Below are 12429 nucleotides of genomic sequence, written 5' to 3'. Positions count from 1 at the left end.
GCTTTAAAACATTTCTTCCCTGCAGTATAATAGGGTTGAGAGAGTTCAGTTCTTGTCAGCCAAAATTTGGGAGTAGCTTGAGAAGTCTGTTGCTGGGGAATAAATCCAACTTCAGATTTCTCTGTATTTGAACAAAAACACATTCTTTTCCAATGAAAGTAGTCTACTTCCAATTCCATTCACGTTTTCTTTCATTTAAGCAAAACATTGCAAATTATATAGAAAAATGGTGCCTCTTTAAATGACTTGGTATCAGTTACATTTGCTAAACAAAAGCAGGTACCAATATTCCACTGGGAACAATGCAATATGATGTCTATTAGATTAGATAAACCAAAATGTCACAAAGATACTAGCATGCCATCAACTTCAGAACTATCTCTAAATAAGCCAAAGGCATTGTCTGAAAGCTTACTTTATTTGGGGGGTGGGGGTGGCAGGCAGGAATACTCCTAGGAAAAGCATGATATATCTTCAAATAATGGTACCAAGTGATTAGTTACTTCCATAGCTGATACATCCTCATCATGGGTAGTATTTAATTAAATTTTACACTGAGCAGATGTGCTGAAATTAATGTACCTAACTTAATCTCATGTTTGTTAATTTCAATGGGTCTACTCTTGATTAAAACTGAATTTTCTACTACCCATAAATCCTTTCTACAGTGAAATTATCAGACTGATAAATGAGTCCATAGACAGATTCTGACAATAGTTATTCTCAGTGTGTAGTATATATGCAGCTATTTGTTTATACAAAGTATAAGTGCTTTGGTAAAAACTGATCACACTCTAAAGTTGGTCAACATGTCTAGCATGTTGCCAACTAGATGTTTCCAGAAGGCACAAGAACAAGAAATCAATAACAGATTCCTGCTGTTGTGCATGTGTGTACACAAATCAGCTGCTCTTACTTTCTCTGAACAGTTTTGAATTGATGCTTTATTTATTTATTAAAATTTATACACTGCTTGATTGTAAAAAAACAACCCTCAAAGTAGTTTACATAGGATCTTGTTAATTATATTGTAAGAAAGTAACTTTATTTTGGCTTTGCTGAATCTAATGAATTTCAGCTTCATTATGTAACTGATTTCAAGTGTTTGTGGATAAGGTTCCCTTTATTCACTATCTCTATACGTGATTTTGTAAAACACTTGCTTATGTTAGGCATATATACTATTTTTGCTATAATGGTGATCACTGGGTGCCCACTGTGATTTTACAAGTGTCATGAAGTACCTATTGGCCATTACAGGGTGGGTGTTGGGTGTAAAATGTGTTTTCAGTGTATTATCTCCCCCTCTCCTATCTTAAGAGGCTTGACTAGAAGCCAAGTCTAGCTGGATTCTCACATAGTGAGAAAAGGGAAGAAGAGCGAGGGTGGGACACCATGCCAAGAGCACATTTTCACAAAAGCACGCCATCTTCTAGTGAGAAGGGATTTTGAAAAGTTCAATTCGTTTCATTTACGCTCCAGTGGGACCCGTGCTCTGTAAGTGATAACATGTGCAAGGTCCTGCATTCAATCCCCTGCCATGACCACTTTAAAAGGGCAGCATGAGATCATTGTGAGAACATGCAGCAGTGGCTACAATGGACACACAAGTGTGCCTGATGGGCAGGGATGATGATGTTGGCCTCCATCTGCCTCAAGAATGGAGTGTGACTCAGGGGTGAAGTCCAACCGCTGCAAAGTGACCTCCCCAGGGCGCAAGCTTGGGCATTGTGTATGGAGGTCTTGGGCTGCCCAGACGGCAAGGCCTCCCTCCCAGTTTTGCTGATGTAGCCCAAAGAATGATGATGATGATACCCCGCCCATCTGGCTGGGTTTCCCTACGAAAGTAGAGCAACATGTTTGGCACCAGCTTGGCTGTAGGACTGCAGCTAAACTGGTGCAGGAGGAGGCGGCGTACAAGGCGCCATCCAACCATCTTAGGAACCCCACTCCCGATCCGTGTAGACCAACAACAGACGAAGAGCTACAGTTCAGGGCCACCTGGCTCGATAAGCCACTGCTGTGGTCCTGAAGAAAGCCACTTCCATCAACTCCCGGGGCGGGAGCATTGCGTTTGGCTTCGGAGTCCTGCCGGAACGAATCCGGCGCTGTCCTTCCTTCTTACTTGCCGCAACTGGGGTGGGAAGCGCCGTCCCGCGAGCCCTCCTCCCACCCTGCTCTCGTCAGGCAGAAGGACAACAACACCCAGCCGCCCAGCGCTCCCCACGGAGCCCTTGCTTTCAGTTAGCCCCGCCCAAGCGAGCGACGTCTCCGAATGCTTCCGGCGCCGGGGGATGACGTCAACCGTACGGCGGGTCGGAAGGACCGATCTTGGGAAGGGCGTTCTGGCGGCTGCGGAGCCTGGAAGTGAGGTGAGAGGCGAGTCGTAACGAGGAAAGGGGGAGGCAGGGCAGCCCCGTCTCCCCTTCGGGCTGAGGGGCTGGTCGGGAAGGTGCGGCGCTGCCTTTCTCCGCCTGGTGCCGGGAGGCGCTGCCTTGGGCGGCTCTTCGTTCGCTGCCAGGGTTGGGTGTGCCCGTCCCTTCCGCTGGAGCCGCTTCTCCCCTGGACCTCCATGCGGACTGCTGGGGGCTCTATCTCAGCGGCTCTATGCGTTTGGGGGCCGGCAGCCTGAGGGCTTGGTGGGCGACCCCCTTTCGCTGTCCTGCTCGTATGGGGAAAGGGTCCTCCGGGGGCTGCCCGGCTGCCCTTGGTGGTCCCAAGGCGTGCAGAGAGATGGGGTGTGGGGCTGCCAAGCGGGGCTCGCCTTTGCCCCCCTCTGGACATCAGATGTTGGCAGTCGCAGGCTAGAGGCGATTGAACGAAAGAAGAGCCCTGATGATGGATCAGGCCAGTGGTCCGTCTAGTAGTCTAACATCCTGTACCCACAGTGGTGGGACAGGTGCCGGTGGGAAGCCCGAAAGCAGGACACGGGCGCAACAGCACTCTGCCCACCTGCGATTCCCAGCCACTGGTATTTGGAGGTGCACCGAATGCTGTCAGTGGAGGTGGAAGATAGCCATTGTGGCTTGATAGCTTTCTCTGCCACAAGTTTGTGTCCTGAAATGTTTACATTTTGACACGAGACACCACCTGAATCTATTCACTGTATGCTCTGTATTGAAACAACATTTCTATTTATAAAATCATTTGTATACTAGCCTTCTGTGCAAAGCCATCCAGTGCAGATTGCAGCACCATAAAAGCGTACATATACAAAATATAACAGCAGCAGTATTTACAGTCATTAAAAAACCTAAGCTAGTTTGAAAACAGTTTAAAAACATCAGTATACATTGCTAATACAGAACACTCTGCACCAAAATTACCAATTCTAAAAGAGCAACCTTTAAGAGAAATTGGATCAAAAGCAAAGTTTTTAAGGATGACATAATGTTGAGGCCATACAAATCTGCTAATAACTGATGTCAGCTGCACTTCAAACTACAAATTTTGATATCACCCTTCAGGAAATGCAATGCAATCTGAGGCCAGTTGTACCTCTCTATCCAGATCAGCCAGATCCTCATTCAGAGCAGCTCTATCTTATCAGAATTGAGTTTCAGCTGGGTTATCTTCATCCATCTCAAAATTGTCTCAGTTTCCTATTCAGAAATCATTTACATATTTTTCATCTTATTCTCACATCAGTTTAGGTTGAGCAGTAGCTTGCCCAGCACCACCCAGTAACTTTCCGCTGTAGAAGTTCCTTAGTGGCCTTGTGCAAGCTGCTGTTCAACCTAAACTGCTTCACTGTATTGTGAGAATAAGGGGACCCTCAGGCCCAGGGGCCAGGCCTCTCTACCTGGCCCACAAGACTCTTCCTAGGCCACACACACTCCCAAGCCACACCCCTCCTTAAATATTTTTGCCTGTCTGGAATGCACATTTGACTTCTGATAACATTTCTTGTTTGCCTGGTTGGAGTTAAGAGAGGGATGTGTAACTTACAGTACAAACATATATCTACAGTTGCTCCCCCCACTAATGTTCTGGCCATGCTCACTACTGGCATGTGGCCCCAGACAGGTTGCCATGCAGGGAATGTGGCCAGAGGCTGACCAAGCTTCTCCACTCCTGTGGTAGAGAATGGATTTGAGCCAGTGGCTACCTAGGCTAATAGTGCAATCCTGTCCATGCCTACTCAAAAGTAAACTCCACAGAACTTTCTTTCAGGTAAATGTGTACAATATTGCAGCCCAGGTCTAGGATCTTATTATTTTACACTGCTGAGCCTGTATTGGGGGCGATTTGGGTCCAGATCAATCATCCATGAATTCTCAGACTGGGTTTGGCCTTGTTTTGTTTAATTTATCATCTGCCTTTCAGCCTGTGGTAAAGCCCTCTAGCTGACTACTACAGTACCAAACACGTTGGGTGTTCAGAATTTTTATTCTGTCTCTGCATTTGCTATGTGTTTCTGAAAGACACTTTCTTTGAGATCTTGGCTCCGCTAATGTATCTGTCCTACCAACAGGTCCCTGAGGAGGGCAATGACTGAATACAAGCTGGTGGTGGTAGGAGCTGGTGGTGTTGGGAAAAGTGCCCTAACCATCCAGCTCATCCAGAATCACTTTGTAGATGAATATGATCCCACTATAGAGGTGAGCTCCTGCAGGCATTTTCAGCCGTGGGACCTTATTGACTGTGCGTGCATGATATGAACCTATGTTTCTTGTGTTTGCTGTGCTGCCAGCATACAAGAGGTGCAGCATACTGTCGTCAGTGCTAAGTGTTAGAAACCCAGAGTCTCACACTCATTAAACTTATCCCCTCTTTAGAGAAGTGGACAGAAAATATGGATTCATTTATCCTTATAATATCAGAAAGCTCAGAACTTTTTTGCAAAAGTATTGATAATTTTTCAGATCTGCTTAACTGTTGTATCTTTTTAAATCATTGAAATCAGTGGGATTAAATTAGTTATGCTAACATAAATCCATTGGTTCCAATGGATCTACTCTGAGTATGATTTAGCCAGACACCACCCAGTATGTGTAACCAAATTAAAATATTTGAGTTTTGGGAATTATTTAGCAAAGAATTGGGAGAGATTGGGAGCAGAGATAGCTGTAGGAATAAAAAGTTGAGGGACAGAGCTCTCCCAGAACTGGGACACAGATTCCTCCCTTGTTTTAAGTTTGGTTTCTGGAACTTTACCAGAAACTCCCATGTTTTCAAAATCTCAACTGATATCTTTTCTTGTTTGAAAAGAGATCGTGAGGTTCTTCAGTTGATTGAACAAATGGGCATGTGTGGAATCCCCAACAGCTCATGCTTCTGGAAGCACGTCATCCTTTAATCACCAAATACAGTAAAGATTGGAGAAGGGCTGATTTCGAAACTGTGGATCATCACAGTGTGTTGAAGTGTGTGGCAAACAGGATTTGGTGGATCAGATCGTGCTTAGTCCTGAAACTATACTTCTTTCCCACAGGACTCTTACCGTAAACAGGTAGTTATTGATGGAGAGACCTGTTTGTTAGATATCCTGGACACAGCAGGGCAAGAAGAGTATAGCGCCATGAGAGATCAGTACATGAGAACTGGGGAAGGCTTTCTATGTGTGTTTGCCATCAACAACAGCAAATCATTTGCAGATATCAATCTTTACAGGTAAGCTGTGCTTGCAGGAAGGAGGTGGGAAAGGCACAGCTGTGTGCTAGTGCTGAGTCAAAATCCACCGTGGCCCTTGAATAGACTGTATTGCTAAAGCAATTGGTAGTCATGTCTAGAACAGAGGTGGTAACTGGATCCTGCCAGCAGATCCTGACCTCCCCCAACCCCCATAGACTGTTTTGACAATTAGGTGAGGGCTGCCCACCTGTCAGTCAGCTGCTATCTGATAAAGCATTTTCATTTGCCTGTGTGGTTTGAAATCAAACTTCAAAAGCTCAGGAGTTTATGTACAGCTGAATATGCTGTTCAACAGGTTTTTGCTCATAAATCAATCAAATACCGTTACCTGATCAAAATATTCAAATATTTCTGGAGAAATAGGGGACCATTATGATAGCTGCCCTGGCATAGGAAGGGATGGAGAGGATCACACTCAGGTGAATAAAAGGATGGTTGGAGCACCTTTCTGTTCTCATGACCTGGTTCATATAGTTAGTGGTTTGCTGATTTGACTTCTATCCCACTTTCAATTCAGAAGGACAGCTTATATGAAATTATGCAATCATGTGATATCATAAACCCACCTTATGGCATTGCTCTGAACTGCAGGATTTTTCATTATCTGAAGTCAGAAGAGAAGCAGCCAGGTGCAGCTGCTGTGTTTTGGGAGCAATGACAATTTGAACAACATGTAAAAATGAAACGTAGAGGCTGTGATCTCTTCCCACCCATTTCTCCAGAGAGCAGATTAAAAGAGTGAAAGATTCTGAAGACGTACCAATGGTGTTAGTGGGAAACAAATGCGACTTGCCAACACGGACAGTAGATACCAAACAAGCTCATGAAGTAGCCAAGAGCTATGGGATTCCCTTCATTGAGACATCTGCCAAAACGAGACAGGTAATGGATTCTTGTGCTTCTGCTTTGCTCTCTTGAGAACTGCCAGCACTGTTCTGGTACACTGATGGAGAAGCCAGCACTAGGCAGGCAGAGGGTTGGAGCTTGTTGGGAGGAGTACTATCCTATAGGCTGCATAAACTTGGAACCTTAAAAAAACACACACACAAAACAAGCACACATCCTGATTGTGAGGAGTAAGGTTCCACTGATGAAAGTGGAAGCTTTTTTAAACCCTATTTGTCATGTAGGGACACGGGTGGCGCTGTGGGTTAAACCACAGAGCCTAGGACTTGCTGATCAGAAGGTCAGCGGTTTGAATCCCCGCGACGGGGTGAGCTCCCGTTACTCAGTCCCTGCTCCTGCCCACCTAGCAGTTCGAAAGCACGTCAAAGTGCAAGTAGATAAATAGGTACCGCTCCGGCGGGAAGGTAAACAGCGTTTCCGTGCACTGCTCTGGTTCGCCAGAAGCAGCTTAGTCATGCTGGCCACATGACCTGGAAGCTGTACGCCGGCTCCCTTGGCCCATAGAGCGAGATGAGCGCTGCAACCCCAGAGTCGGCCACGACTGGACCTAATGTTCAGGGGTCCCTTTACCTTTACCTTGTCATGTAGGGATGACTCTTTCTGGGGGGGATCACAGCTGGGGTTAACCCTTTTCTCCCCTCTCCACTGCCCCAAATGCCATGCATGCAGCAATCAGGCCTGAAACATTCTAATTAATGTCAATAGGAGGCTTTTTTCCAAGCCTACCTGATTGATGTCTTGTGGGCACGTTTGTGGCTTGGGAGGAAAGGGTTAGACTTCCATGGCACGTGTGGCACACACACACCCCTTTCAGGTGTGGCAGTTAGGTTTCAAAAAAACAACAGCACCCTCATGTTGGCTCAAAATATGAAGCTCTTTTTAAGCCTATTTGCCACACAGGTAGGGGAGGGCAATCTTCATGGTAATTACAGTTAGGGAGGGAAGGATTAACCCTCCCCCCATGTGCTGTAATACCCACAAAAATCACCTTCTAAACCTCAGCTTCAGTGTTTTATTTTCAAGTCCAATGGCTGCTGTTGTTCATGAGTGAATGTGAATGAATGAACGAATAGTGGGGATTAAGGTTTATGTATGTTTTTATGCGTGAATGGGGGTGGGTGTAGGGAGAGTGTAGGGGTAGGGTTCCCCTATTTATTGCATTGATTCTGCCGACGACTATAATGCAGTTCCTCGCTCGGTAAATTTGACATGAAACCTTTCAAGAGGGATGTGTGGAGAAGGGGCAACAAAGAAAACATCTCCTAGGCCCAGAAGCACTTGTTTCTGACCAGAGTATCTTTCCCGTTCAGGGTGTTGAAGATGCCTTTTACACACTGGTGAGGGAGATCCGCCAATATCGGATGAAAAGACTCAACAGCAGTGAAGATGGGAATCAAGGCTGCATGGGACTCTCGTGCCTTGTGATGTGATCAGGTGGGTGTCAGTTTGTGCTAAACAAGTGATTGAGAAATATGAGGGCACAGTGTTTTTGAAGAAATCTCTTATTTTGAAGGACAGTGATAAAAAGAAGTTTTGCAAAGTAGGTGTAGGAGACGGCAAGAGTCAGAAAGCTGAGTGGCAAACGAGAAAATGCAGATGAATGCCTCATAAGAAGGACTTGTCAGCTTGCATCTTTAAAGCAGGCTCCTACAAAGCTCAAATGGACAAAAAGGGCTTGGCAAAATCTTTGGAAACCTCTGACATAGGGGCTGTAGCTTCCTAATGCTAAAGTTCATGTAATAGGTGTCAGGTCTCTATAGCATCTTTTTAAAATAGATGTTTAAATAACATAAAAATCTACCAGTTGGACTACAGTCTTTCTGATAGGGATAAAATGCCTACAGCCTGTTCCCTCTGCTCTAGCATCACTATCCTGGGCAAATTCTACAGCTTTCTTGGTTTTTGTGGGTTTGATTCACTGGAAATTAATGCTGCATGTGGAGTTCTCCTGGGACTCTGCTTTGGCAGTCTTAAACTTCGCCCTGTTTCTGTTATAGAGCATGTAGTGGAGCAAAACTAACACGATGTATCTCTTTGTTTCAGCTGTCAAAAACATCTGGCCAAAGTGCAGCTAGAGGGTGAATCTTAAGTCCACTGTTGCATTTCACCAGTACCCTAGCGCCAGTTCTAATTCTTTTCTGTTGGCACCTGAAGAAAATGTCTCTGAACATCTACCTCTTTGCTCAGCTGAGCAAGCAAAGAAAGTCTCCTCTGTTGATGGTGGGATTTCCCCGCCCCCACCCTCTCTTTCTCGGAAAGGTTCAAACAGAGGAACTGGTATGTGAAACTGTAGAGGCCGAATACTTTGAAAGGACCATATACCTGTTTCTGGAAGGAAAGCTGGAGAAAATTGTGATCACACTGTACTGAAAAGCCTGACACTCTCCACCATTTTTGGACAGGGAAATGCTAGCAGCATGCCCCTGCACTGTATATCTAAAATATTTCTATAGCACACCAACTTATTGCACTTATTTTGACCTCTAGCCCTTGGCTTTCTTTCTAGTAAGAGAGCTTGAATAACCAAGTGCCTATTTGCAAAGGCAGGACAGGCCTTAAACTTACCCTGCAAGGTTCCTAGCTGTCCCATCTTGAGCACCTGAACCTGCCTCAGACCCTTGGTCTGCCTGCTCTTGACCTGCAGTGGGTTTCCAGTGTCCTCCTTCCCTGCTCTGTTCACTGATCCTTCTTAATAGGACTTTCAGGGGATTGAATGTGGAACCTTCTACATGCAGAGCATGTGTTCTGCCATTGAGCTATATCACCTCCCCAGTAATGCACAAGGACGTCTCTGCACCGTTGACTGAAATACACATTGATCTTTAAGACCTGTGGGGAACTCCAGCAGTCATTTGCCATCCTCCAGTGTTAAATACATTTCATTTAACTCTCCTTGACAATGCTGGAAGCCATTGGTGCCTCTCACCAGGCCCAGTTAACAGCCGTGGATATTAAAACTAACATTTACTCCAATGCCGGTCATAAATCATGGCTCTGTGAGGGCTATGTAGAGAAGATTGAACTGCCCCAGCTTTCTATGCACTTCTCTCTCTCTTTTTTAATTTGTTCAACACCTTTGTCAGGCACAGACTCTTTATTTTTGATCTGTGAAAAATGAACCAGGGGGAAACACACTTCATCAAGATTATATACTTTGAAAGCTCTTTCCGGGTGACTGCTGTGCAGTTAAGCTACAGGTAAAGAGCTAGGGGAACACAAGGGGATTTAGCCACACAGTTTGATGCTGCTTGGATAAAGAAGTAAATTGCTGTTGTGCATTCAGCCTTACGAACTTTGGAACTGGATTTTTCATGAGCCTATGTGCCCCATAATTCTCTGTTCAAATGAATATTTGCTGGGAAAGAGCTGATTGACTAGATAACCACTATTTATTTGAAAGCCATAATATTTGATCCTGGTTCTCATGTCTTGTTCCTGTTTTGCAACTGAATGTGTGAACTGCCTTGATTCCAAAGTGTTCTTGCTTGATATGATGGAAATTTGTACAAAAGCGCTGTCTGTGGTAGTTGTTTGATACATACATGTCGTTGCTAGATGTTGTGGTTATTGCATTTATAAAATCTTCCTAAGCAGGGGCCAGACTTCAGTAGAAATGAAGTACAGGATCATAAGTCCTTTATTGGTGGTTTTATTACGTTGCCATTTTACTGTACAAGCTCCAAGTTGAGAAATCACTGTGCAATCACAAATAGCGAGATGGTGGACACCTGTTTCCTAAAATAGCTTTGCTCTTGCCTAATATGAAGATGATGATGTTTCATTTCAGAGATGTGCAGTATTCTGAGAGGGTGTTAATATGTCTTGCATCTAGGTAAACTCTTAATCAGGTCTAGGCCTTAAGACATCACAGAACTCCCTTTGTTAAGGGGCTGGTATCATTTAAGCAATAAAGTGGTACATTGTTTAAGTCCATTTCCTTTGTTTTTATGGCCAGAGTTCCTATGCCCCTTTCTATTTGCATGGCATGTATAACTGTAACAGGTACATTGATGGAGGGAGCAGTATTTGTTGATTTTCTGCTCATCTTGTAGCTATTCAAGATGTTGAATATAGGAGTACTGCCAGATAAAAGTGGCAGTCCTTGTACCACTTTAGGAATTCTCCCTCCACTTGCATTTACCATGTAAAGGTTGTGTCTGCAGAAGCCTGAAGATTAAGTGTCATGTCTGGCTGAGCTTTCTGCATATTAGCCAGCGAAAAAGCAGCAGTGAAGAAGATATTGGCCAGTTTCACACCCATTGTTAATCTGAGTCCAGTTGCTGCAGATGATATTCCTTCACTAGACTAACTTTGCATTCTCTAGAGATAAAGCATTCTTCCACCTTCAGAATAATTATTATTGTTATTATTATTATTTGCCTTGATGAACACCTAATTGATTAACTGAAACTAGTGGTCAGTATTTTTTAAAGTATTTGCGGTATTGTTTTTAAAAATACTATTTGAATTCTTCTGGCTCGGGGGCAGGGGTGGTACCCTGCAGATGTTACATCTTCCCATCTTCCCTGACTAGTGGGCTGACAATTGGGATCCAGCAGCATCTGGAGGCACCACATTGCCTGCCTCTGCTCTGTGCCTTTGTAAGTGGCCAGTTTTGCCGCATGTGACTGAATTAATGGTTAGAGAAAGCACAGATATGGAGTCGAAAAGGGAAGAAAGTGCCTATTTGCTGCCTGATGAATTTGAGTTCTGGGGTGTTATAATTTTAAAATGCTCACAATGGTGCTTGCCTCTTCAGATTCTCCAGCATAATATAGGATGGTCATAAGCTACGAGAAATAATAGTAATATACATGAGCAAATGGCAAAGTGTGCATTAATAAGATCTATACTGATTTTACAGCTAATTGAAGAAAAGCTCCCTTGTATGTTCTTGAGTTATGGGAGTGACACTCTGCCAATTTCCTACCATTTGGATAGTAGAAAAGGTGTCTTGTCTTAATTGGTCTCTAACATACTGGTAACTGATTCTGCCACTGTTTTGCTCTTGCTGACAGGCAATCTCATTTCCTACAGCAGAATACCACAATTAATATGGGGCAGTAGATTCTGTGTGGATAGGAAGCAAGGCATGCTTCAGCTGTGATTGCACAACACTGGATGGGCTCTCTTTTTAAACATGCATTTAAACATAGCATGCCACCAAAGGACTAATGTCAACTCTATTACTATGTAATCCATTTCTCACTCATTTTGTGTTTTAATCAAATAATGTTTGTAAAAAAATTCTAAAATATATCGATATTATTCCTTGGTGTGTGTGTAATTCTTATTATCCATTTCATTTCTATACTGCTTTATATTTTTAAGGGGAAAACAAATCTCAAAGCGGCTTGCAACCTTGGGATACTAGTAGTAACTTCTAAGTGGCAAAGAAGTAGGAGCTTTCTTAAAAGTCAGTGTAAATCTATAAGTAATGACGGAGTGATCTGAACTGGTCTGAACCCTATATTACTCAATCAAGCCACAGCAAGCCTGCTGCTGTGTCATAGACTCTGTCTGACAGTAAGGAAATTGATTTACACTTATCTGTCTTTATCTTCACCTCCTACTTGCTTTAGATAAGTCTCTCATGGGAGAAGTCTCTAGGTTTCCTGTTCTCTCTTCAGCTTAGAGGGTTTTCCCCTTCCTAAATCATACTTTGTAGCTGGACTAGAGATTCTCCATTAGTTATACATGGGTGGTGGTGGAAAGTTCCTGAGTAAAGGCTGTTATGAAAGCTAGCATGGTAGTGGTCAGAATGTCAGACTGGAGGGGATCTGGGTTCAAATCCCCAGTCAGCCATTATGCTTACTTGGCTCAATTACTCAGCATAGTCTTCACAGGCTTGTGAGGCTAAGCCAGAGGTCCTTGAGGAGAGCAACTTGG

At 44.0% G+C, this 12429-nt stretch overlaps 1 protein-coding gene across 1 annotated transcript; it reads left to right on the top strand.

Moving 5' to 3' along the window:
• The first annotated feature begins 2265 nt into the window (after positions 1 to 2265).
• NRAS (NRAS proto-oncogene, GTPase) lies at positions 2266 to 11815 on the top strand. The gene is made up of 6 exons (XM_082226970.1): positions 2266 to 2372; positions 4475 to 4601; positions 5435 to 5613; positions 6357 to 6516; positions 7851 to 7974; positions 8584 to 11815. Exons 2-5 carry the CDS (start codon positions 4491 to 4493, stop codon positions 7968 to 7970), a joined length of 570 nt encoding a protein of 189 aa, XP_082083096.1. The 5' UTR covers positions 2266 to 2372; positions 4475 to 4490; the 3' UTR covers positions 7971 to 7974; positions 8584 to 11815.
• Positions 11816 to 12429: the final 614 nt, after the last annotated feature.

This window comes from Podarcis vaucheri (assembly GCF_965113315.1).
Source record: "Podarcis vaucheri genome assembly, chromosome: 6".
NCBI lineage: Eukaryota > Metazoa > Chordata > Lepidosauria > Squamata > Lacertidae > Podarcis > Podarcis vaucheri.
This window is presented reverse-complemented; position numbering and strand designations above follow the sequence as displayed.